We start from the raw sequence: 26,412 nt of genomic DNA on the forward strand, positions 1-26,412 counted from the left end.
TCACTACGTGATATGCACGCGTGCGTAGAGATGATGAGAGAGAGAGAGAACAAAAAGAAAAAAAAAAAAAATGAACAAAATGAGTATTAAATATATGCGAGGGCCATGGAGAGGAGGGAATCTTCCTTTAATCCAAAAGAAAAGAAAAAAAAACGAAAAAAACGAGAAAAAAAAATATTAAAAAATAAGAAAAGAAAGGAACACACGTATGTACTTATACACCATTTGTATTATACATACGTATGCGCTCACTCATACACCGAGATATATTAAAACAATCTGACGAACGAGAAACCGCGTGTTCGTCTCTCTTCCATTAAAAAATGATTTTATTCCTCGTCGAACAGAATATATAATAAGAGCGAATAATACCAGGAATGAACGAAGAAGAGAAACAATAAATAAGATCGTTAATATGAATGTGATTTATAATTGGAAGTATAGACGCGAGAAGAAAAAACATTTCGACACGCGCGTATATTTTGTCGCGATGTCTTGTCCCACCCTTTAACTTGACATCCTTCTCTCTCCCTCTCTCCCTCCCTCCCTCCTATCCGAGGAGAACTCGCGGGCCCTATATTGCAATATTTGTACTTTTCCATGTTGAAACCTCGATATACAATAAATTATATTAACAAACTTTAATCGATGTCAATTACTTTCCAAATTTTCTAAGGGTGACACAATTGTTTGTAAGATTTGATTTTTATTTTATATATTTACGTTTTATCATTAATTTGATGCATTTTTATTTGCTACACATATAAATATATATATATCTTAAAACATACGTAAACTTATTTAATTTAAAAAAGAAATTGTATAATTACAGTACTTATAATTTCATTATTAAATGAAATATGCATTCTGGACCATACAACAATAACATATAATTCATATGAAAAATTATAAATTTAAAAACTAATTTTTCGTGTAAAGAATCAGACTGGTTTTAATCACATTTACGAAGATACATTATATTTCATTTTGTTTTTGTTATGATATTCAAATGTATTCTGTTAACATAGACAGTTTATTTCTTTTTATTGGCATTTTTTTTCGGTGCAAACTCCAAACCTCGAATATAAGTCTTCTTGATTCCATATTTTTCTAAATATTACAATTTTTAATTGATAGTATAGAACTTTCAACAAATATCTATTATCTAGATATAATAATCTCATACCTGTTAATAATTTGTACACATACAAGATTTGATTTCCTTGTACTAGAACGCTTGGAGTTTTCTTCCCAGGATCATCAATGATAGTAGCACTAGCGCCAATATTTTGACATTCTTTACTAAAGTCTTTAGAATTTATTCCAAATGCTTCTAGATTATTTACCAATGTCACCTTAAAGTTTATACATGGTATTAAAATAAAATATTATCCGTTTTTTATGTTTCATATTTTTACTGTACATTAACTCACTTTCTTTCCTCCTGATCTCATGGTTACTCTCATATCAATTGGTTCTAGTTTTCCTTTATGTAAAATCGTTGTACCCGCTAAGGTTACTTGGTGCATATGCGTCATACGACCTACAAACTTATTAATTCCATCCTCGACTGATAAAGTTTCTTGATGTTCTTTAGTTCTTAAAATTCCAGCAAGTTGTGGATTTAACTTCAAAATTCTAAAAAGTATTGACAGTATATTATGCACCAAGGTTATTTTCAAAATTATTTATTTTCTACTCACTTTCCATCTTGAAGATTTTCTTTTTTGATATATTTCATAAAACACTCTCTGATTTGTCGTCTTTCTATAGTGTCGCCTTTTCTGTAATCATCACATTGCAGGAAAATATATACAAATATTTTTCATATTATAATAAAGCGTAATTATTTACTTACTCGTATCCATATAGTGATAATATTGGTGTAACATCAGTAGTTACTTTGTAACAGTCCGATACGCCAACTGTATTTGAAACAACTGGTTCTGGTGGGGCTGGTGTTTCATTAACAATTAATTCTTTCACTAAAGGATGCTTAAACTAAATGAAAAAAAATATGATAAAGAAGAATGGCTATCGACAAGTATTTCAACAAATTTCAAATTAGTTATTGCAAATTACCTCCACTGATAATATACTTTCTACTCCTTTTGTCACAGATGTATTAATAAGTCCTTTAGCCTTCATATGTGCTAGAAAAACAGATAGTTTCTTGTAACGTGATTTTTTAATATCTATATTTTTATCTGATGGACAGGCCGTTAGTAAATGATTTTTGAAAAAAGTAGAGGTTAATATGGGCAGATCAGTGACTTTCAACGTTGTTTTACATGCTTTCAAAAAGCAATATTCCAATAATTCATCCATTTCTTTTGTGAGATTTAAGAATTCAGAAATAAAGTCTTTTTCTGCATGTTCCTCTGTTTTATTTGTAATATCCTACATATAATGTAAAATTTACATTTTTATAATATCAAATTGTAAATATATATATCTAACATAAAAAGATTGAAAAATATAGATATATTTACCTCAGATATGAAGTCTACTTTAATAGCGCTATCATCGTCATCAATTTGTAATTCATCAATTAAATTAGATAGTGGCTCAGAAGGGGCATCGTCGGAATCACTTTTTGTAATTTCTAGTTTTTCGTTATCCTTTTCATTCTCATCTAACCGATCTTCTTGGCAAACATTTGGAAGACCGAGATCAGGTCTAGGAGGTGATTTTCCTAGTTGACAAAGATTATCACCCATAACATGATAAATTTGTATACATTTTCCATGACCCGCAGATAAATACATGTCTTCACTGGAGAGTGCAGTAATACCAATAGCTACTGGTGCCTGTTATAAATTTAATTCGATTAATTATTCATACTTCTGTCTCTTATTACCTCTATTAAAAAAAGTAATACCTTATTTTCTTCTGTGTTCACCGATACCGGAGTACCTTTTTGTAATTTACCATAAGAATAGAATGTTATTGGTTCTTTTACTACTAGTCCAGGTAACATCAAATCTGCCCCTTCTACCAATTTTGGTAATACTTGAATATGCATAGTAAAAGCGTATAATAAATGTGGATGATACCATAATGTGTAAATCGTTGGGAAAAACATAGACAAGGATATTTCTAATTGAAAGAACATTGGTATTTTCGCAACACAATATAATTTACATAGTTGACCATTGTGCGTTACTATCCTCATAACAGTAATTGATTCTTTCTTAGGTAATAAAGTCTGTACCGCTTCTTCTGTTAGAGATGGATATTTACTAAGTACATACTCGCATAATTTTTTCCTGAAGAGAGAAGCAATAACAAAATCAAGTAATTTTATATATTTATATATAAATATAAAATAATAACATAAGATAAATAAATATAAATAGAGAAAAATAATTTTTAGACTAACCTTTCAGTACCCTTTAATTGGTTATTAGATTTTACTTTAAACGGTTTAGTAAACATCGTTATTTTGTTATTATTTTAGGGAAGATTAATAAAACATTACATACTATAAACACTCTAGTAAATACCATTCTTGTAATATTAACTTATAAAGAGAAGATACAGTGACGCCAATATTGTGAACATAAATACTTTTAAAAACTTTCAATATATACCACTAGATGGTGCGTCGATGCAGCGCTGATATCTCTCTTACTCTCTCTCTCTCTCTCTCTCTTACACTTTATCATTTAATTTCCATTTAACCTTTTGATAACTTTTGACACAGTGTATACACCGACGAAGCTTAAAAACGGTTTTAATTTTAATCTGAAATTAATTAGAAAAATAATTTAACAATAATATCCGTTATGTACGTCACATATAATCGAAGAAAGACGAATTACTTATAATCGTGAATTATCTATAATCCATCTGTTTGCAAGTTGCGTTTTATTTAGAACACACCAGGTAGTAGCAGGTAATAGTTCTTACTTGTGACATCAGTGGGCGAGCGAATAATAAAAATGGTTCTTACAAATTGATGTTCTAACTAAATCACGTATGTAGTTGTCAGCGAAATTAACACCCTAGAAACAGTATCCGATAACAGTGAGGTCGATATTATCACTGAATTTACGCTTACCAATGCTGAAATGAAGCTGAAGCACGTTATGTTTGGTTACGCGTGGGGTTTATGCGGAATATTATCGCAGATCGCCCCTTACGGGCTCTGCGTTTCATCGGATTAGTATCAATCAATGGCTTTATTTGAGAAGAGGTATACAAATAAAATATTACTAGATGATACAGAAAAGCTGACAAGTGTTATTGAAAATGCTAGAACAATCGACGGGCATACGGTAAGTTTCTTATTTAATAAGATCATTTATTTATTAATTGTTACTAATAATAGTAATAATAATGACGTTTGAATTATTTTCACGTTGATATTCGCAAGAATTGTTATAGCCCATTTTTTCTATATCGATTTTATAATATATTTTTTTATTTAGTATGATAACAAGCATAATCTTAATTAGTTTTAATATTGATATTTGATAGTTCCTTTATTGTTTATATAGGAGTATGTAATTAGAGTACAACGTGGTCCTCTACCTGAAAAAACGTGGAGAGTGAGCAGACGTTACAATGACTTTGTTCAGCTTAATGCGGTTTTATCAGTATCAGGCATTGACTTGCCATTACCTCCTAAAAAGATCATCGGGAACATGGAGCCTAACTTTATAGCTCAACGTCAACTAGCTTTACAGAATTATTTAAATATCGTACTAATGAATCCCATATTGGCATCATCTCTTCCCATGAAAAAATTTTTAGATCCTGATAATTATACAACGCCATTACATGGTAAGTTAGATTCAAAATTGTTTATTATTTGTATATTTTACATATATGCATATTATTTTTTCTTCTTTTGTAGAAATAGCACTGCAGCAAGTGTCACTAGCTTTACGCAGTGATGCTAATTTTGAAGTTGGAAAAGCTATTCCTGATATGGGATGGCGGTTAAAAAAATATTATTATACTGTTAAGAATCGTCAACATCCAAAGCAAGAATATTTGCTCGCTTGGGTAGAATTTGGACCAGATAAGCATCTTCAGGATAAAGACATGCAAGGAGTTTTCAAGAGTTTAGGCACTTTGAAACATAATTACATTGAACCAATGGTTCATCAGCATGTAACGGAGAATGGAGCTCTTATGATAAGAAATTTTTGTCCGATGGGTACATTGCGTGATATACTTTGTATCACCAAACCTAAGCAGTCGTTTATAAAAAAATATGGAAATCCGAAACAAGTTAAATCACTCACACTATCTGAAATTACAACTTATGGTTATCAGGTTAGTAATTATTGACTTTCAAGATAAAAAAACAAGTATTGAAGTTTGTAATTGCTAATTTAATGTATCATATTACAGATTTTGGAGGCACTAAGTTTTTTACATGAAAAAGGATTACCTTACGGGCATCTACATACAGGTAACATATTATTGACGCAAGGATGTGCTAAATTATTAGACATAGAGAACGGTCTTTTGGGATTACCAGCATTTTATAGGCCTTACGTTGTTCAAAGACGAAAGCTCCATGCTACGGTTTGTTAAATATTAATAATTAATGCCGAATCATTCTATGTAAATAATTGAAGTAACTTTCTTTAGACTCAAGTTGATGTCTATTCGTTTGGACATGTATTATATGAAATGGCATTTGGCAGACCATTATTGGAAGCAATGTGTTCCGAAATGCCAACTTGCGATATGACATTGAAAAATCTACTGGAGGTAATTTTATCTCCAGAGGCTCTCAAACAGGATTTGCCTAAGGTCCAGCGTTTGCTAGAACATCCATTTTTTGAAACAGTACATCGTGCAAATCTTGCTATTGGTTCTATAGAAAAACCACATTTTAAGCTTAGCAGTCATTTGAAGGAAGCTTTGCAAGAAGCAATGAATAAGGCAGAGCAAAGATTGAGAGAAGAGCAAAAAGTAGCTAGACATCAAAAAAGACTTGTGAGAGTTCAAGGAATGATGAGTTCTGATGAAGAAAAGAAAAAAAACAAAAATTGGAAACAGAAATTGGTAAAATTCATAGTTTTATATAGATTTAGATTTATTTTATCTATATTGATGGAAATTTTATTATTTGTATTAGAAAAAGGAACAAAAATTAGTACATGAACAACAAATGTGTAATCAATCGAGAACAAATGGAACGAAACAAGTAAATGGTAAAAATTCAGAAAGACCTGACAGCCCTACAAGTACGTCTACAGCTACTAGTGTTGGAACATTAACGCCTCCATCACTTGGTAAGTTCACCTTAGCTATTACTATTACCTTCGTTAATACTAATCAATGTGTTCACTTTTTTAATCAGCTGGGCACAAAAGTTGATGGCGCATACTACGGTCATTTCTTTCACGTAGGTCGTTCATTTGTGCATTCGTGTTTGTTAAAATTTATCCCATATCATCGCATGCGTATTCATATAGAATTAAATACCTTATACATATTTAGAAACATATGCATTATGTGAAATAGTTATTTTAATTATATTCCTTATTTATAAACCTTTATGCATGATTAAAATATAAATAAAATATTAAAGGAAGATTTTTTTCAGAACTTGGAAGACAACTAATACTTAGTATAGTCCTGCAAACCTTTTTACTAAAAATTTTATACATATTTTTATAGCAAAAATTGTTTCAGTATCTTTACATGGATATATTTAGTTTATGTTCATAATTTACTTTATTTACAAGATATATAAAATTATATAGAATACAAAAACTTAATTCATGTCGTTATAAAGGTAATAACATTGACATTTTTTAAATCTAAGGTTCTACAGAAATGCCACATGCTGCTGATGTACCTACTAAAAACATCAATCCATTACCAGTACCTGTGTCGTCTGGTGGAACAGAGCCTCGTATATCGAAAGCAGGCAACGAACGTTCAGCTTTACTCGGAAGTATCTGTTCTTTTGATAAAAGTAAACTTCGTAGAATTGTCAATGGTAACCATTAAAAAACCTTCTCAAAGAACAAATTATTTCGTAAGTAAAGTTATTTTTTTCTTGTTAAAAAAACATGTGATTTTATTGAATTAAAAAAATGTTTGTTCTATGTAAACAAAAATTTAAGTGCAATATTTTTAAATTATTTAGTATTGCAAGTACCACTCTGTGTATAGAGATTTACAAAATTATGAATATACTGGTAAAAAGTAATATAGAAAAAATATTTAAAAAATATATATATATATAATTACATATACAGTATTCTAATTAAAAGATCGTGAATAAATCGTAAAATTAAAAAAAACTATAAAATAAGAAATAAATGTATGATCGTGCAATTTTTTTTTGAAAAGTATTAATAATTTATGAAATGCTTTATATAATGTTTCAAAATAAAGTATACATTTGAAAGAGACAAATATTAAGACGAACACACACACGGGATAAATACGATATTTAATTATATCGTGTTAAGAAATAGAGATATATGAAATATGAATATTAGTATTTCCTTATGTATCTTTTATCTTTTCCTTTTTATCAAGGCATTTTGTATGCAATCTATCTAAACTTATATTACATACACTATTTAATCATATCATATAAAAAAGGAAATACATAAAATATAAATGTTAATATATATTTATTTATATATCTTTTATTATTTTATTCAGAAAAATTTTATGTGCAAAATGTATTTAAACTTATATATTACATGTATATCAAATTATATTAATCTCCTATATTATAACAAAATTCTAAGAAAATTCTAAAAGGTATATATACATTATACATGTACAGACTGTTCCACCTCTTTTCAACAAAATTTTAGAGTATAAAAACTTGAGGATTATAATGATAAATGAGAATATGATTGGTTTCTTATCTCCTATTGTCTGTGTACATTGTAATATGTATATATCTCTATTACTTTTTAAATTGAATTCATATTTATATAGACAGTGAAAATTTGAACATCAATTGTTTTTATCAGAATCTTACAAAAAAAAAGTATTTCTATTGTCTCTTCCTTTTAAAAACCGTCCAAGAACAAATATATAATAGTTGGAGCAATTATGTCATATCTTAATAGTATTTGAAATTGTTTAAAAATATATATAATAATATTTTTTATATCAAATTGTTTTTCTTTTTTTATTCTAGATATTTCAGAATAAAAAACCAGGACTTTCTTGTTATGGAATATTATGCATAAACAAAAGAACAATATGTGTCAAGAGTGTGATAATACTTTATTCTAGTTATTTCTTTCGTTAGTTTTATTTTGTTTTTCTATTGAATGTTTATGATAATAAAAATACGTAATTTATGTTTATGTATGCAAAGCGTAAGAGATGAGAAGAATATCGTATGTCGTTTTTGTATCATTTGTAAAAGACCACTATCAATTTCATAATTAGAAAAACGTGCCAAGACATACGTAATTATTGCGTTAATAAATTTATAATAATGTTAGTTAATAGAATAAATTATCTCAATAGGATAAGCATTGAATGTCATGTTTCGTCTATTGATCATCTAAATCGGAGAATATAATATAAATATTATTTTAATACGCATAAGTGTCTTGTATGTAAGGCTTTGAAATGTTTCTAAAATCAAAAATGAAGATTACCGAGAGAATACGATAAATTGTATTTAAATGAGTTTAAGAAATATGAAAAGAATTCATTTTTGCTTCAATGTGATATACGTGTGTGTACAACAATTGAAACAAAATTTTAGTGACATTTTAAACAGGCAGATTCATATATTTAACAAAAAAAAGCAACTATCTTCAGATTTTCTTAACAATTATTATTTTTATTATTATTATAATAAAATTATATATATATATATTATATATATTCTGATGTCACTTTAAGAATTATAGAAAAAACTATATTATATGTATGGCTCTAATTATTGTATGAAAATGTCAAGTAGTTTGTACAGCTTATTTAAACAGTAACAGAAATATATTGAAAATATTAATTTACAGTAGAATGTTATTGCTACCATAGTTACGTCGATGTATTCAGAAACGTTAAAAAATATTCGAATTATTCCATATCAAAACAAAATACATTTCTTAAACATATATTTAATAATAGTATATAATTATAAATTTTAAGAAAAAGAATTCTTACACATAACACTGAAGGAACTAAAATTGTCTAAACTCAAGTCAGTTTAGAAAATAAAATACTATTGTGAGAGAATTTGAAGATCTTTCTATTATTGTGAGAGAGACTTAGCCAAAGATCTTTTTATAGCTGTTACATACATTTATTTTAATAGAAATAATAAATAAAAGAGTAAAAAAAAATAACAATAGTTACAATAATAAAATTTTGATTGTACAAAAAATGACACATACAAAAAGCCATATAAAATGAAATATACAAAATATAAATATAAACTAAACATATACTTACAATAAAATGAAAGCAAAGTTTAAAATAAATGCTCTATTGACATTCAAAAAATAATCTACATAATATTGATGTTATTTCACTAAATAAGATTTACTTTGATTACTATTATAATTTGATGTTAATATTTTGTTTTCCTTTTAATTATATATATTATTAATAAATGTAACAGGTTTTCAACAATACCTTTTTAATAAAAACAAATATAAATCATGCATACATAATTCATTAATTTCATTAGTAATCAATTTTAAACTATTCTAAAGTTTACATATTTGGTTTCCAATACGTTTATTTAAAATAATAACATACAATAAATAAATAAAAGAAACATTATAGAACAATATAAATTAGGAAAACATTACAAGATTATAAAAACGATCTTTACTGTGAAGCATCATTGTAAATATAGGTGTCTTTATTTCTTTAAACTAAGAAATAATAGAAATCGTAATAACATAAATATTCTATTTTGTAAAAAACTTTTCAAATTATTATAAATGTTATTTCATGAATATTTATTTTATATAGATTTTACTATACATGTAAAACACACTTGTATACTACATTGTATGTTCAAAGATTTGTCTGTAATATCATACATATATAAAAATAGTATTTATGTTGTAAAGTTGTATGTTATTATCTTATATTTATTTTAAATTGAGTTTGAAATGATTCATTGACTTCTTTTCTATGAAAAAAAGGAATTTATGAATATCAACGAATAGTGAAAAATGTTATAATTGTATTATTAGTATAAACTTATTATTAGGAACAAACTTTTAAAAGCTGATAAATAAATTCATAGATTTATCTAGATAATTATACACTTGGTAATTGCAATAAAATTATTATTTTATTATAATATAGTTGTCATCGTATCTAGTTGCCAATATTGTGAATAGCGGCTCTGAAGAATTTTCGCAATAATTAATTACGTTATAGTTCCTCAATGAATTATTATAAATTATAAAGCTATATATAATTATATATATTTTCAATCACAACTATATTGATAAGAAATTATATCGATACTTCAATAATTTACCTTAAATTAAACTTTAAATCATCGAGTCATACTAAAAATACAAGTTATAGCATTTTCAAAATTATCTACATTTTGAATCTTAAAGAATCATGTTCTTTATTTAAGAAGAAAATATATTGATAAATTCTTCCTATCTGCCTTTTGATCATTATTGCATTAAATAATATATACATAATGATACGTGTTACTAAATGACTAAAAAATAAATTGCATTTTACATTAGTAAATATCAGGCATATGTTAAAGAAATATTCAAAGAAAACTCTAAAAAAAGTAAAAAGGAATAACGAAAATGTTATATTATAAGCGAATAGTTTTATCTAACTTCGTACTTCGTTAATATTAGTAAAGTGATATGCAAAATTAAAAATGTATATCTTTGTCAATATTTTTTCATGTTTCTATTGTTGATATATATGTAATTAAGGCTAGGAAAAAATTATCTGCGATATTTTATCGGCTGTCATAATTTTTCATGAAGTTTTTCCGTAGCTGCCTTTAATCTGTAAATTATAGTACAATTAAAATTAAATTTAAACATAAAAAAATACGGAAAAAAAGAATATAAAATTTAAAGAAAGCTTTACCTCAAAAGTTCTTCTTGAATACGATCTGTGATAGCTTTTCTGGCCTCTATTTCTGTGGCTTTAGTTTCTTTTAAATTCTTTAACAACTCACTAAAATCTATGGGTTCACCATAATTCATAGTAACCTTTTTTCGTGTTTTGAACATATAAGGTGGTTCGTTTGGAAGGACTTGATCCATGCCAAGATGACATATAGGAATTACTAGAGGTGTAACAGGTGATTCTAATATCAATCTTCCAATACCCCACTTCAACCTGCAAAATCAAATGTACTTTTTTATGATTGCTCTTAATATTTAACTTGTGCTTGGAATTATTAACTACACGTGGTCGCAAAAAATGCTCAGAAAATGCAAAGATAAATATATGAATAATTAAAATGAAAGTAATGATATAAATATACATACCTCATATTTTCTTTAAACATGTTGACTTTTCCTTCAGGAAACACGTGGACCCAATCTCCAGAAGCCAGCCTTTCGATGCAGAAGTCAATAGCTTCTTGATAAACACCATTGCCTCGTATGATAGGTATGCACTTGCCAAGCATAAAGAAGTAGGAATGCCAAACATTCGTGAAACAAATGTCATGTGCAGCGAGCGACCACCTCATCTTACGACGATTCAGCAAATGTCTCAGGTCCAGTGTGGCTAAATGAGTTCAGAGATTTTCTGTCTTTAATTCTTTCATTCGATCGCTTAGCGACGTCATTCTGAGAAAGAAAAGATTATATATGTCTCAGAGGGAGAGTTTGCGGGCATATTCAAAGAATACAAGAAACGAGAAAGAACAAGAGAAAAACAGAGAGGGGAGGAAAAAGAAAGACAGGGAAACAACCTGTATAACATATGTACGTATTTGTACACATGCATAATTTATTTAGACGTTAAATGTAACAAGCAAATGCGCTGTGCAATTAAAATAATTGATAAATCGATCGAAGCTTCATACATTTCGTTTTTGCGGTGATACGAATAAAACTTGAACTTACCCCATATGCCAGGATCATCGAAACAACTGTGATGATTTGAGACGGTGATGAGTGGAACATTTTTTGGTCGTTCGTCTAAGGCCCGGTTAATGATATGTTTGTTGTACACCAATGCTTTATTTAACCATTCTTAATGCGAAAGAATATGTTTATTAAAAAAATGATACTTGTATTATATATATATTTATATTTCTTTTTTCTTATTAAAACCAAATCAGTATATAACATACTGTATATACAGTATTACTTACACATGAATCACACACACACACATTCATATGTCAAACCATTTAACTCGATAAAAAAAAATGAAGAAAAAATGGATAGATTAATATATATTGTTTTTTATCATTTAATATTGAACTGATATAAAAAATTAAATACTAATACAAGAAATAAGTGCTCAATGAAATACAGATATTAAAAAGTAATTAAAAAATAATTTTAAATTGCAAGTCATTTCAAATTAAGTTAATCAAGTGATTTTTAATACTGAATTGACTTTTGAATGTTTTTTTAATCTCAAATAGGATTAGTATTGTAATTTTATATTGGTATGAAACAATATAAAAATTAATTCATTATTATATTATTTCTTATATTTAAATATTTATACATATTGTATATTATCTATAATTATATAATTATTTCTAAAAAAAAAGATGAAATTGATTAATAATAATTTAAGTATTAATATAAGTAAAGGAAAATTACCTTTATCTGATCACGTAGGACAGACATACGCATAACTCTTACATGTAATATTAAAAAGATTTAATTTAAAAGAGATAAATTATTGAAGTTATATATTTTCTATTACTAATAATTATATATAATTTTATTATGATAATTTCTAAATGCAGTAAAACAAATTAGCACTTGATGAGTTAATAAAGAAATTCTAAATTTAACCCATAATAACTAGGTGTTTTTGGGAAAGCATATAAAAAGTGTGTAAAAATGTGTGTATAAAAATGATTCTTATTCATTAAAATTAGTAGGTTTAGGTTATGCATAAGATTATATACGTATACATTCACAAGAGGCGAGTAGTTAAAATATGAGATTGAAATGTGATCCCTTCTTATAGTCCGCATTTCTTTCCATAACAATACTTGCAGTTATCCGTTCTTATCTATTATTGAACTTTACAATCTAATGTTTTGTTAGTTGTGCTGTCTTATTGGATCTTATCTATGGATTTAATTTCAATTTCATATCTTAACTATTTACCTTTTGTAAATTCATATATTACCAAGCTGAAACAAGTAATTTTGCCTTCTTTTATATTTAAACAGGTCAGTATAGCTATTTTAGGGTTTAGCTAGTCATTAGACGAATTAAAGAATTTCACAAGGAAACACCGAATACATAGTAGATCACAGTAGACCAAAGTAGAAATAAAATGAACAAATGTGTTCGTACAAGCGAGAGAAACAAATCATTAACGAGAATAAATAAAATCATGAATATTTAAAAGTAGTCGTCATGAATAATAAATAATTCTTTGTAAATTCTTGAGAACATTAACAAAAAAGAAAAAAGTATAAAAAAAAATATGAAGAAAACAAGAGATTTTGGAAAGTATAGAGAAAATGTAGACGAGTGATTTAAAAGAATAGATTGATTCAAAAGTAATACTACGTAATATGTATGATATATAGTAACAATGATACATACCTATAAGAATTTTTGAAAATATTCCAACAGCGGCGAAGGTTATGCTGCTCGCTATGTTCCATAATTTAGTTGGAGTTCGGAGTTTAGGTATGATCCACTTGATATCGTACATTGTATTGCTATGTTTCGTTGACTCCGGTGAACGAAGAAAAGCGAAGTAATGTAGTTCTGCGAGGGAATGGGAAGCGGTAACCCCACGAGGGACCGTCCACTCTTTCGTAATTCTGATCAACCATCTTCCTGCCAACTTCACGCCATTTTTCATAAAGTGCGTCACGTGAGGCGATCGAATCATAACACTCCTCCTTAATAAAACGACGTAAAAGAATTTTTTGTCAATACGATCTGGGATATAAAAAAAAAAATATCGGTTTCATGTGATTATTATCTAACTTGTATATTAAATTACGTACCTTGAACGTGTGACGTTTACGAGGTGGAAACAACACCTCGGAGCATGCGCAATATCAATTTTTAAATGGCACCACTTAAAAAGAGCGCGCTTTTAAGTAATAATATTATTAACCTATCAGATCATTCGTAGACTTCTTATTATTAGTAAAGTTTTCTCTTGAACTTTATTCTATTAAATGCTGAAAAGAAATTTAATGTTTGTATTAAAAGAAGGATTCAAATATATGAAACACACTTACGAATTTAACGTTCACGTTGTAGCGCTATGGTAATGTACACGTGTATTATCAGGTATTAACATATATTACATGATTATCATCAAGTAACAATGAATATAAATAATTCAAACGAGTCAATTTGACCCTGTATTTTATTAACTTTATGTAACAAATATACTGATATCTTGGTACCTGGTTAGTTACGACCACTATGCTATTATACGTCGTATTGTTGCTGATTCCTCAATTTCATGTTAAGATCGTCGTTTTTAATTGTAATAAATCAAATTTTTGGATATCATTATAGATTTAAAAAAATTTTTTTTTTAATTTTTCTTCTATAAAAAATATTTTATTTTAGAGAGCTTCTTGATGCCACAATAATTTCTATTTGACAAAGATTGTTATAGAAGTTTAAAAATCAGTTTTTTATATTTTTAATGGCTTCAATTAGAAAAGAATTTTTTCTATAGAATTGTAACCTCTTCCAAACATTTCATTTACAAAATATTCATTCATATAACCTCAAATTTATAAAGCAATTGTACAAGTCATTTTATGAGTCACTAATTATGTACAGAAAATTGTGTGTAAATAACTTAATCATATTTGATAAGTTTTGTGTTATATCAAAATGCAGACATGCATGCACAAAAGCCTGGTAAAAGTGCATTATTAACTATTTATAGTGGTAAATCCCCCACTTAAATTCAATAGATAAAAAATATACACTGTTAATAACAACAAAATTAAACGATCAACCAGTAATCAATCACTCTATAGATGATTCACTTTAAAATGGTTTTTATTAATGTTAGTTTACATGGTTTTTTACTAGAAATTATATATATATATATATAATTTATTCTTTGATAATGAATCAGTATTTCTCAGACTTTTCTTATGACGTAATACTTCACAAATCCTGAAATTGTAATGAAATATCCTAGTAATTTTATAGGGAAAATTAATATTAACAAAATTAAGTAAATAGTTACAAGCCGTTTTTGTCAATGTAGGAAACAGAAGAACAAACATCACAAGTGTGCTGCCTACACATCGACATTAAATTTCAGTTTATAGAGGTACGCATAGTATAATAGCGGCATGCACAATTTTAACAACCCGCTGCATGCTCGCTTTTGCGTGTGTGTTTGTGGGCAGGGTGTGTACCCACAATGTGCCCAATAATGTATGCTTCTAGACATTGCGTAAACAGCGTGTGTCACAATGATGAGGAACAAAAGATATAGATAAAAATTCTTCTTTTCCTACATTGACAAAAACGGTTCGGTATTGTGGATAATGCCTAGGCATTATCAAAGCAATGCCCAGCATTTCCTACTTTCCCTATACATATACAATAAAACAAACAAAAATAATAAAATTAATTTTTTCATAGAACATTAATGTTTCGAAGAATACAGTTTGAAAAACGCTGCTTTAGGTTGTACAATTTTCTTTTTTATTTTATAAAATTATATATAAATACATAATAATTGCTCTACTTAATATTCGTTAAAAAGTGGCAATCCGAGTGAATTGCACGTGTCCTTGTAGATTCGCCGGCATGAAGGAGGAACCATGCGGGAGAGAGAGATGAATCGACGAGGAAGAAGGAAAAGGATAAAATGAATTTGCGAGTGAGAGAAAGATAGAGCGAAGAGTCACGGTGGGAGGATAAAGAGAGAATAGAAAAGAGGAGTAGATGGGGGAAGGGGAGGGCGTATATAGGAAGAAGGCCCCGCGGCATGCGAATGGGGTGGGGGAGAAAGGGGGTTTCAGGCCGAGATTGTAAGCCAGAGAGAAGAAGGAGGAGGAGGAGACGTAGAGGGGGGAAATGGGCCTCATCTTGGCGGTCAGTCCAGCTCGAGTCTCTTGACTGTGCGTGTGTTAACGCGGGATCGTGGGGGAATCGAATCGATATCGACAATCAAGAATTTTTCTTACCTCTTCCTCCTTTTCGTTTGCTACGTCCTTCTTTTTTTTCTAATTCTCAAATTTGGAGTATAAAAAAAAAAGATCCATTCGCGTTAGTCTTAATCGATGCTTCGTTATCAGTTCTCTCTTCTTTCTCCTCTCCTTTTTATCTCTTTTTCTATATCTTTCTACTCTCTTCTTGTCAAATTGTATATACGCATGAAATTTTTAATCGTAAATATCGGCCTCGGTCGTGAAAGTCGGCCACGTTTTTTGGTCGTTCGAATTTTATCTTTACGGTAAAATAAAAAAAAAGTAGAAAAGAGAAAGATAGAGAGAGAGAGAGTAATGGAGAAAAGGGAAGGATCAAAGGGACGAGAGGAGAGGAAAAAAAGGTGAAGAAAGGGTAGGAGAAAGAGAAAAAGAGAAACAGAGAGAGAGGGACAAAGACAGGAAGAAGAGAGAAAGGAGTAAAGAAGCAAGCAAGTAAGCAAGTAAGCGAGGGAACGAGCGAGCGTTTGGCTCGTCTCGGGAGTGCAGTGCACGACGATGTCGCAAGGATGCCATCGTCTTCAACGTCGTCGTCGTCGTCTCTCTTTTCGTTATTCCGGTCGTTGTCGTTGTCGTTGTTGTCTTTCTTGGAGATTAGTAAGCTTCTAATTGAGCAACGATCATCTCGCGTCTGTGCTTTGCTACGCCAGGATTCGCCGGTTGTTCGTTTCGCGAATGCAGGTGCAGGTGCTTATGCTTGTGCAGGTGCTGGTGGTGAAGGTAGTGTTGTGGTTCACGTTAAAAGCTCGAGTAGTGTTGTTAGTGAAAAAGGTGAGAAGCAGATCAGAAGAATATTTGAAAATCGAGGTTTAGTCGATCGTTGTTGGAATTATCGTCGTTGTTGTTGCTACTACGTAAGAGACATCAACAGAAGTAGAAGTTGAAGAGGTGCTGGAGAACGTTCAGAAGGAGCTGAGAAAACTTCGGGAGGGGGAACTCGAGTAAAAGGATTCCGTGTAACGCGCGCTCCGATTTGCCGGCACAGCATCTCTTGACTGGTACGAAGAGGAAAGCAATAGGTAGATACGTAAGCTTTCTTCTTTCCTCTTATCTCTTCTTCTTCTCCTTCTTCTTCTTCGTCTTCTTCTTCGTCTTCTTTTTTGGCACGAGTATGAGCGTATACGTGTATGCTCTCGATCGAAGATCCCTTATCCATACCGAGAGTAACCTGTCGAATTTATTGCTCGCGTACATACATATTATCAATATACTGGCTGAATCAGTAAACATTACACATCTGGAATAATTTTGTATTTCTCTTAGTGTTTCAAAAGGAAATCTTCGATGTTTTTCTTTTCTATGATAGATATCGGGAAATAGATTGAATGTTTTTATTGCTTATATTTAAAAGATAACTTTTTACATAAAAATGTAAGATCACGTTTTGCATAACGTATGACAAAGCGAGCAGATGAATTTATAATTTTTGATTAATTGAAAAACTATGACATAGAATGTAAAAGTGTTTATTTTCGTTTGATATTTATTAATTATATTTTTGCGTATACCAAAGAACATTTTTATTCTTATTTCTTCTAGTTTTAATTTATTATACTTTGTTACGGTTTTTGCCATAGTCGAAAGGAGTCAAACATTAAATGAATACTCTATAAGCACTTGTTCTGCTTTTGTTTGACTTCCACAAAGTAAGAGAGAGAGAGAGAGAGAGAGAGAGAGAGAGAGAGAAAAAGAGAAAGAGAATACCTTCGAAGTACTCTTTTCTCGCTGCTAACAGAGAAGCATCCTCCGAGAGCAACCGAACACAGCGGGATATTGTACGTCTTTATCTTGCGAGAAAGTTATCAGAGAATTTGAACGCGAATTATATTTCGCGGTGTTTATTTTCTGATTATTTGTAAAAGTGAAAGCAATGATTATTTTCATGAGAAAGTATTTATCGAGACTAAGATCGAACGAGATGTGTGACCAATTCGAATCTTCCGAAAATTATTTCTCTTAACGACGAAATTATTAAATGTAATTGGTTTCGATGAGAGAGAGCTTTTTACGAAATAACAGAGGTAGAGGAAAAAAGATAATTATTTTCTACGAATGAACCACCAGGAACAAATCAAAACGAGACATTATGGTCTAGATAGTTTAGAAAGTATTTCGATCTCGTTAAAAGCACCTTCTTTTTCTTTCCCCTTTTCGAAAAATGTTAATTGGTCGCTTTGCGAATTATAAACTACGCGGTGGAAAACACTCGTAAGTGCTCGACGATCACGTGGACATTAAAATACCATGATTATCGTCAATGTTAGTGTATACTACGTATAAGATTTGTTAGGATACTTAACGTTAACGATGCAAAAACTACTAATTACTAGTACTTACATCCCTAACTCATTTTACGTGTAGATATACTCTGTTGTTCTTTTTATTCACTTTCATTCTCGTTTCATTAGAAAAAAGTGGTCCAACATACTATAGCATATAACTACAATTTTTAATAATTTCTCTTTCTTTCTTATTTTTTAAATATATTTATATTTATAATCATAAGAACCCATACGTAACTAATCCTATTTTCTTAATGATATCAATTAAACATTAATTAAGATTATCGATATTTTATTTGAAACGAAGATATTTACAAATAATATCAGTAATCAATATAAATAAACTTTTGAAAAATTTCTCTTTTGAAAAACACATACTGCATATACTTATTTTGATCATACGTGTTGAGTTAGCGAGGAGTTACTGCTTCTGCGAAAGAAAGGTAAGAAGAAAATGGAAAAGATTGACATTACAGACTGATAAGAAAATTATTTATGCGCATAGCTAAGAGAAAGAAAGAAAAAGTGAGAGCGAAAGTAAGAGAGAGAAAGAGAGAGTGAGGATGAATTTGATGGTGAGATTAAAATCTAATCGATATGAGGCGCGAGAACTGTTTTCAACGTAATAAAATTCATCCAGAGAGGTGTAATTACATCGTGTTTGTCGTTTAATCAATGACGATCAGCGATCACGCTGGGACATCGTTTACTTGTTAATTACGGACCTCGATTTTATTAATTCACCGTGGGCGTAACTCCTCTTATTTTCTCATATTAGATAGGGCCCTTTAATTAATTCCTTTTCGGGGATCGTGCGTCGTATAAATTTGCTGAAAAATGTGTCACCCTCTTCCTCTCTCTCGCTCTTTGTAATTTTCCCATATTACGATCGTTAGGACATAATGAAGAGTGGATATATGTAACGGGCGTTTATCGTCACGTTCTCGTTATTATTACACACGAACGATAGTTATAATTATTTACGATATTTATATATATCTGTATATTCAAAGTCGTAAATAATACAAATAAGACACTTATACAAGCAAAAAAATGAGACAACATTTTACAATCTTTTTGGTAAAGGTCACCTAAAAATCAACATATTGCACCTCGTTGGATTCGTTTTTTTATTTTTTATATTATAAGTTATAAGACTTGTAGTGAAAATATGCAATCTTATTTAAAAATACATCTCATTATTGTATTAAAAAATATTTTATCAATAATAATAAATATTAGCATGAATTCAATTACATAAACAAAATTTATCTTCTTAAAAAAATTTTTGTAGTTGTAATGATAACGGCATAAATCAAATGTAGAAAAATATTTACAGTTACCAATTTACAGTTTCTTTTCTTTTTGTTTTGGATTCCTCTAATTACTTATGAAATTTAATTATTTTCAAACAAATAATATATGATTTACAATTAGACTATACATTCATAAACATTAGTTTGATCAATGCATACGAAATATTTCTATTAATTTCAATCGAATTATTCGAATATACCTGTAATTTTCTGAATTATGTATCTTCATTATACCAATTTGCAGAATTAATTTATTTTTCTTCGTTTACCCACAGAATGTTGTCACAGGGACAAGATAGCCCTTCGAGTGGTTATTCGTCGAACAATGCTGTTTATCAAGGTGCACCGTGTGGTCAGTGTCGAGATTTGTGTCCGGCCGGTTACGTGCCACACTTTTGGAGGTGAGCGTAAATATAAATGAATGAATGCATATTTAAGTATGCATTTAGTATACATAACTATACATATCAGCCATTCATTTGAAAAATCGATTGATTCCAACACATAAAAAGTAGACAAAAATTGATTAAACAATATACATTTTTGTATCATTTATTATTGAATGGTTATAAAAATGATTAAGGAAATTTATTATTAATATTAAAAATGAAGTATATTCATTAGATATTTTTATAAAAAAAATTTTTATAACAAAGATTCTAATAGTTAAGTTATCACTTTAATCTGTGAACGGCTTATATGTATGTTTCAATATTGTTGCATCGAATGTTTGCGGAAACTAAACGAACATGTTAAGGATGAGTGAAAAGGGCGGGTTTTTCGCCTTTCAGGCTTCCGTCTTGACCATTTTTACTCTTACCTGCTGCTGTATATCACGAAGAAGTTCTGCAACATGTGATTTCTGCGTTGTCACGACGCCAAGAGCAACCGTGTTTCCTCTTTAACATTGAATGCTCTTACAGATACTACGGATGCTTTCTGTTTATTCTGAACGAATCTTTTTCTTTTTCTTCCTTGCATTTAATATATACGAGAAGCGAGAGTCGTTAAAGTATTTAAATATTTTTACAAATTTATTCTTTCGTTTTTTATTTACATTGAAAACAATAGATACTACGAATATACTCAAACATTTAGAGTGATTTGTTCAGCTTAGGAATATTGATTTCGAATTCGTTAATGAAAATAGAGGAAATGTCGTTTAATTAAGAACAAAACGATATAACTTTTTTTATTTTTTCATATTTTAATAATATAAGAATATTTATTTGACTTGTCGATACCGGTTTACTTATCTCCATCAATAAAATTGTTCAAGATCTAAGATAATAATGAAATTTAATTTAAATTTAAGATTTAGGATATCGTGGTCCTTAAATAAACTGTCGAGCAGCTATATAACAACGATTATCTTTACAATTTTAATAGATTTGATTAATTCGTAGCGTGAAAAATGTTGAACAATCTTGGCAGAATGTTTCGAGCAAAGGTGCGTTTATCTCCCAAGAACGACCTTGATTTTTCCTTGAATATAGCCGGTGCACCTAAGAAAGAGGTAGAGGATCAGAAGCACGATTAGAAGGGAAGGTGATGGTAACAGTTGGTTCGGTAAGGTCTGCAATACCTAGCTAACACAGACGCTATCTTTGATAACCAGGCACGTGAGCCATGCTTGAACATGAGCCATGAATTGTCTACTGATTTCTTCGATCTCGTCCTATCTCTTTCTCTCTCATTCTCTTGCTTTCTTTTTCTCTAACGCACCGTGAGAGATATCGGCGGTGAACGAGGTAAAAGAGAAGCTCAAGCTCAAGCTCAAGCTCAGAGAGAAAGAGAGAGAGGGAGAAAGAGGGAGAGAAAGACGGGGAGATGAAGAAGACAAGGAGGCAAGGTCGAAAGAGGGCAAAACGAAACGTTTCTCGGCTTCGGGTCGTAGGGTCGACTCGTCGGTCTCACGCGAACTCTGCGTGCAACGAGAACAGCGCAATGGGCCGTTCCAAGACGAATCGGCTGGCAACCGACGAGCCAACGAGGGAGAGAAAAAGAAGAACGTTGGAAACGCATATAGGAAGAGAAAGAGAGTGAGAGAGAGAGAGAGAGAGAGAGAGAGAGAGACGCACGTTGCTCTGTAATTAACATACCGAACCTCCCTATCATGTTGCCTCGTAAGCTGCCTCCTCGATCGTGTTCACGAAACGCTCCGAACTTTGTTCATACGCCATTATTTTCGTAATGTATCTTTTCTCCCTTTCGATGTATTCGAACCTCCTTGTTCTCCGTTTGAGAAAAAAATCTTCTTCAAGATCCGAAGAGAGAGAACGGGCTTACCATTTTTTAATCATGGACCTTGGGGATTGTCTTATTTTCTTCTTGGTCTGATTTGTACACCACTTATACATCGTTAAGATTAATGAAGATTTATCTTCAGATTTGATCTAACAGTTTAGAGATTTAATATATGTTAACCTGGTCTCTCTCGATTTACGAGCTAGCGAAGAATTTATTAGCTTCGTGTAATATTTAGAAAATCAATGTGTAGTTATGAGAAGTGAAAATTTGATTAATTGGTATAGACGAGTATATTGAAATTCTAATTGGATTATCCGATAGATGTAATTATTATGCATTTAATTTCGTTAGTAATTGAAACGTATAATAATAACCGATTCATATTCGAATAGTTGAAAACCTTAACACATTCATTTATATATTTACAATGTACTACCTACAGATATAAAATTAGAAACTTAAATTTTGACAATTAAGAACACAATAATTCTGGACGTGCACTAGATATGAACTTAAAATCCGATAATCCGATACTCAAACGTAGAACCGGAGGGTAATCATTGGAACGTGCACCTTGCGAAGTCGAACGTATTAGTCGTCAAGTGTCCGTACTCTCGTCTTGTAATTCAAACGTCAATTCATCTTGTTACGCTCGTTGACTTTCGAAATAACGTCAGCGACATTCGAACGGTGTAATTATCGAAGATATAACCAGAGGAAGAAAGGAGGAATAAAGAGAAAGAAAGATAGGAGGTAGAAAAAAATAGAGAAGAGTATAGAAGTGTGTGTGTGTGTGTGTGTGTGTGAGAGAAAGAGAGATAGAAGTATCCCGTAATAAACATTCCGAAGAGACCCGCTGCGTTGTTTCATCGACTGGCTCGGTCGTTCTCGCGATCGCGATGGTAGCATTTCCGGTCTATCTTTTCTCTCTTTCTTTTTCTTCCGAGACGAAGAAGACGACGACTATGACGACGATGATGATGATGATGATGATGATGATGATGGCGTTGAAGCAACACTTACAAAAGCCTCCGGGAAGAATTGCCTTCGAGGTAGTTCTTTCCAAACGTTTACATGTTTTCCATCAGTTTAATACTCGTTTGAAAATGTTCGAACCATCAAAACCATTTGTATCAAAATACGTTCTTAACTAATTCAGAATAAAAAGAAAGTTGGAAATAGTAAACCAGTTTTTAGCGAGTGTTTGCGACTTTATTAAACAAGTGGATGAATTTAGAGCGAGGATGATGCCGTTAAACACTTCTCAGTGGGAACTTGTAATACATGAAAACCGAGTGAAGTGACATTGTAAATTTAAGAGATCTTTGGATAGTTATTAGACTAGTTCTTTAGGTATTAACAGGCTTTTTGTTTAGCATAATCGTTTACTTGATCATGGTATATAATAATCGTTCTTGATTATACCAGTATTCGAAGCTTATTTTATTGGAATGTTTAATCTGTCGTTTAACGGCGCACCGATGAGGAACATGTTTCAGGAATTGCATCGATTATTTTCGATGTTCCTTTTTCTACGTGAGCTTGTTCAAGGTTATTCAAAGAGAGGAGGCTAGGGGAAAGGAAAAGCGGTAAGGGAAAAGAATGTGGTTCAACGGTGGCGCTGCCTTGGCTTTTGTAGGGCTTCGATAAAAACTTGGAGACCTTTTGAAGATCTCAAGATGGCCACGCATGCGTTCCATCGTCTCTTTCCTGCGTGTGTCTGTGTGGAGACTCTTTTATCTCTTTTTATTTTCATCATAGACCAAACTTTTATATATCCTATCTTTAACAACAACCGTACGTTTAAGTTAAACTTAACCAAGCCGATGAAGTGTTTCGGATTCAATCTCGTTGTTAGAACGAATTCCATTTGAAGAGGAGAGGCATAATAGTTAACTAGATTTAACGACTACTTAAAATGGCTCTGGCAAGAAACGTATAAACATTTACATTGGGAGAACGGCGCGTAGTAAATCATAGGCTTTCTAACAAAGCCAAGAGATGGGAGAGGAGGAAGATGATGCTGCTGCTGCTGATGATGATGATGATGATGAGGAGTAGAGTGTGTTCTTGGGCTTCGTAGTTTCTGTTTTGTACGCTAGAGTGTCTGCTTCGGTAAGTCACTATATCTCTTGGAAGAAACAACCTTCTTCGGACCGATTCAATCGGCTAAGAGTAATTTTCTGATTGCTTATCGATCATCGTATTGATAGGCGTCAGGTTTTCTTTTACGACTCTAAAATATTGTTAAAAATACGAAGGAAGATTTTAGGATAAGGATATCGGAATTTAAATCGTGTATATATTATAATTAAAAATGAGTGTCTGTATATGTAAAGTGCATCAATCTTTCATATTATTATATATGTTTATTATCTAAATCAAGGTCGCTGAGAAACATTAATATGTGGGAAGTATTACATTGACACATCTGGAATTTAAATGCAAGAAAAATCATTTCTGCTATTGCAAAATGACTCGTTTTAATCTATGAATGTAATTATACCTTTGAAGTTTTGTTATTTGGTGAATGTTTCAAACGGAACCTGTTCTCTTTCGAAGGGGAAAGTAATTTAATGTAATTAATCTTTTTGCAAATGGGCGTGAGCAAAAGATATATGAAAATCGATTTTTGTTTTTGTTTAAATGGTAATCGTAATTTTAAATCGATCCATCTCGGTACTCTTTCTAAAAGTATTATTCTATTTATAACGAAAAATTATTTTAATATTTTTATTATTGTTAAGAAACCCTAACTTTCTTACGAATGTCAGCCTTTTTAACGAATATTTTTGAACATTTTAATAAAAACATACGAAGTGCAAGTTTTGTTTGAAACATTTTGTCGAACAACATAAATTAGGAAAAAAACGATCACATTTACAGATTAAAATACTTCAGCACTCTGTATACGTCTGACATGATTTCATGTATTTCCGACTGGCAATATTATTTTAATGCTTCATTAGTTGTTCGCTTACTTCATTAAAATGATCATTTATAATTCAGAAAATAAACGATGTGACAGGGTTATATATGTAAAATATTTTTCCTTATTTTTAAGTTTTAAACTAACCACATGTAATCTTCATTATTTGAAAAAATATGTCAGACAAGTAAAATTACTGTCTCTATATCTGCAAGTAAGTAAACACGAACGACTTGTCATTAACATTTATATAATTTACTGACTATAAAGATCAATAAGAGAGAAAAAAGAAAAAGATTCGAAGGTTCGGCATCATGCATGTGAACGTGCTCGCACACATTTACAGTCGCATATTACAGCAGTATAACGTACGCGTATTTTCATTGGACACACACACAGAGAAATATTTTCGTAGTTTCAGAAAGTCGCCCTTATCTTGAAACGATTTTTATGGCAATGGATCCGGTAACTTTTTCCTACCAACTTCGGATCTTTGAGTTCTTTCTCTCTTTTTGGAGCTGCTTCTCGTGCCCGCCTTTTACAGCTTTCTGCGAGACCGGCAGAGTTCCTCCGAGAAAGCCGCTAATTAGGTCCGTTCACATTCGTCTCCGAACGTTTAACCGTACGAATCGAGTACACTCGATTCGACGTGCGGCAGCAAGTTGGCTGCCTCTTTCTATCTCTCATTTTCTTTTTCCTGTATACCTTTTTAATTCTGAAGAGAAAGAGAAGAGAATCTCGTCTCTCCGGAATCTTCCATTCTACTTTAATCGCATTTACCTTTATTTTCTCAACGGAAACTTTTCTTTCATCGACATGTTTCCGCAATTGTTAACGTTCTGTTCGCTAATCAAACGCAATCCAAACGCACTTCTTTCTCTCTTTTGTTTCTTCTCGGTAACTGTGATTCGAGTACATATATACAGTTTAAAGATCAACAAGGTTCTCGATTTCTCTTCTAATAAAAAAAAGAAAACAAAAGAAATTTAATTCTACTCGTTAAATTATAGAGATTTTAATTGTTTTCTTGGAATCTTTTCACTAACGAGATTTTTCTCTCGTATAAATTGACTTTAAGTTTCTCTTTGTCTGATTTAACACGATCGAAATCGTTGGATTCTATTATACGCTAACAATAATTGGAGATTTTAATTATTCGTAATTTAATCTGCGATAGAAATTTATTTTCTCGTTAAAACTCGTTGGTATTTCTTCGAAGATCTCTTCAAATCCATCTTTTATTGTAAACTCAGAGAGAGAGAGAGGTAGCAAGATAAAGGGAGGGTCTTCTGATCGAAGAAAAGATATCGTACA

The 26,412-nt window shown here is 30.7% G+C and overlaps 4 protein-coding genes and 1 long non-coding RNA gene across 9 annotated transcripts in view; 2 read left to right on the forward strand and 3 right to left on the reverse strand.

Annotated features, from left to right (window-relative positions):
- Positions 1 to 925: 925 nt before the first annotated feature.
- On the reverse strand, positions 926 to 3,614 carry LOC122523445 (eukaryotic translation initiation factor 2D). The gene is made up of 9 exons (XM_043645189.1): positions 3,383 to 3,614; positions 2,882 to 3,269; positions 2,493 to 2,810; positions 2,083 to 2,400; positions 1,859 to 2,001; positions 1,704 to 1,784; positions 1,434 to 1,638; positions 1,187 to 1,355; positions 926 to 1,110 (listed from the first exon to the last, which is right to left on the reverse strand). Exons 1-9 carry the CDS (start codon positions 3,436 to 3,438, stop codon positions 1,034 to 1,036), a joined length of 1,755 nt encoding a protein of 584 aa, XP_043501124.1. The 5' UTR covers positions 3,439 to 3,614; the 3' UTR covers positions 926 to 1,033.
- A 91-nt stretch (positions 3,615 to 3,705) lies between these two features.
- Positions 3,706 to 8,695, forward strand: LOC122523446 (PX domain-containing protein kinase-like protein). Of its 2 annotated transcripts, XM_043645190.1 has the most exons (9): positions 3,706 to 3,898; positions 3,988 to 4,280; positions 4,503 to 4,788; positions 4,862 to 5,286; positions 5,365 to 5,541; positions 5,608 to 6,027; positions 6,101 to 6,257; positions 6,794 to 7,009; positions 8,138 to 8,695. In XM_043645190.1, the coding sequence occupies exons 2-8, from the start codon at positions 4,179 to 4,181 to the stop codon at positions 6,979 to 6,981; spliced, it is 1,755 nt and encodes a 584-aa protein (XP_043501125.1). In that variant the 5' UTR covers positions 3,706 to 3,898; positions 3,988 to 4,178; the 3' UTR covers positions 6,982 to 7,009; positions 8,138 to 8,695. The 2 variants fall into 2 exon arrangements, with proteins under 2 accessions (XP_043501125.1, XP_043501126.1); XM_043645191.1 differs by lacking the exons at positions 3,706 to 3,898; positions 8,138 to 8,695 and adding an exon at positions 6,326 to 6,370 and having other exon boundaries at positions 4,022 to 4,280; positions 6,794 to 6,836.
- A 1,834-nt stretch (positions 8,696 to 10,529) lies between these two features.
- LOC122523449 (tafazzin) lies at positions 10,530 to 14,238 on the reverse strand. Of its 3 annotated transcripts, XM_043645199.1 has the most exons (7): positions 14,132 to 14,238; positions 13,719 to 14,023; positions 12,753 to 12,758; positions 12,039 to 12,167; positions 11,454 to 11,697; positions 11,047 to 11,301; positions 10,530 to 10,962 (listed from the first exon to the last, which is right to left on the reverse strand). In XM_043645199.1, the coding sequence occupies exons 2-7, from the start codon at positions 14,011 to 14,013 to the stop codon at positions 10,923 to 10,925; spliced, it is 969 nt and encodes a 322-aa protein (XP_043501134.1). In that variant the 5' UTR covers positions 14,014 to 14,023; positions 14,132 to 14,238; the 3' UTR covers positions 10,530 to 10,922. The 3 variants fall into 3 exon arrangements, with proteins under 3 accessions (XP_043501134.1, XP_043501136.1, XP_043501135.1); XM_043645201.1 differs by lacking the exon at positions 12,753 to 12,758 and having other exon boundaries at positions 14,132 to 14,237; XM_043645200.1 differs by lacking the exon at positions 14,132 to 14,238 and having other exon boundaries at positions 13,719 to 14,121.
- Positions 14,239 to 14,313: 75 nt separating this feature from the next.
- Positions 14,314 to 26,412, forward strand: part of LOC122523447 (protein prickle-like) — an 80,046-nt gene continuing 67,947 nt past the window's right edge. The window contains exons 1-2 of one of the 2 annotated variants that reach the window (XM_043645195.1): positions 14,314 to 14,400; positions 20,195 to 20,320. In XM_043645195.1, coding sequence (XP_043501130.1) covers positions 20,196 to 20,320 — 125 coding nt within the window. In that variant the 5' untranslated portion in view covers positions 14,314 to 14,400; position 20,195. Of the gene's footprint in view, positions 14,401 to 16,166; positions 17,341 to 20,194; positions 20,321 to 26,412 lie in introns of those variants that run through there. The other variant, XM_043645194.1, reaches the window with a different exon arrangement.
- On the reverse strand, positions 21,202 to 22,771 carry LOC122523451. The gene is made up of 2 exons (XR_006305299.1): positions 22,022 to 22,771; positions 21,202 to 21,424 (listed from the first exon to the last, which is right to left on the reverse strand). It is a non-coding gene; the product is annotated as an uncharacterized LOC122523451 (long non-coding RNA).

This window comes from Polistes fuscatus, unplaced genomic scaffold, assembly GCF_010416935.1.
Source record: "Polistes fuscatus isolate 324 unplaced genomic scaffold, CU_Pfus_HIC Scaffold6, whole genome shotgun sequence".
Lineage (NCBI taxonomy): Eukaryota > Metazoa > Arthropoda > Insecta > Hymenoptera > Vespidae > Polistes > Polistes fuscatus.

Excerpts from the sequence above, each read along its gene's own strand:
- LOC122523445 (XM_043645189.1), bottom strand. The coding sequence starts at position 3,438 with ATGTTTACTAAACCGTTTAAAGTAAAATCTAATAACCAATTAAAGGGT. Across the intron at positions 2,811-2,881 it reads TGAACACAGAAGAAAATAAG|GCACCAGTAGCTATTGGTAT; the intron begins GTATTACTTTTT and ends AATTTATAACAG. Across the intron at positions 1,356-1,433 it reads TGAGATCAGGAGGAAAGAAA|GTGACATTGGTAAATAATCT; the intron begins GTGAGTTAATGT and ends ATAAACTTTAAG.
- LOC122523446 (XM_043645190.1), top strand. The coding sequence starts at position 4,179 with ATGGCTTTATTTGAGAAGAGGTATACAAATAAAATATTACTAGATGAT. Across the intron at positions 4,789-4,861 it reads TTATACAACGCCATTACATG|AAATAGCACTGCAGCAAGTG; the intron begins GTAAGTTAGATT and ends CTTCTTTTGTAG. Across the intron at positions 6,028-6,100 it reads AAAATTGGAAACAGAAATTG|AAAAAGGAACAAAAATTAGT; the intron begins GTAAAATTCATA and ends TATTTGTATTAG.
- LOC122523449 (XM_043645199.1), bottom strand. The coding sequence starts at position 14,013 with ATGATTCGATCGCCTCACGTGACGCACTTTATGAAAAATGGCGTGAAG. Across the intron at positions 11,698-12,038 it reads CGATGATCCTGGCATATGGG|CCACACTGGACCTGAGACAT; the intron begins GTAAGTTCAAGT and ends GAACTCATTTAG. Across the intron at positions 11,302-11,453 it reads ATGTTTAAAGAAAATATGAG|GTTGAAGTGGGGTATTGGAA; the intron begins GTATGTATATTT and ends TTGATTTTGCAG.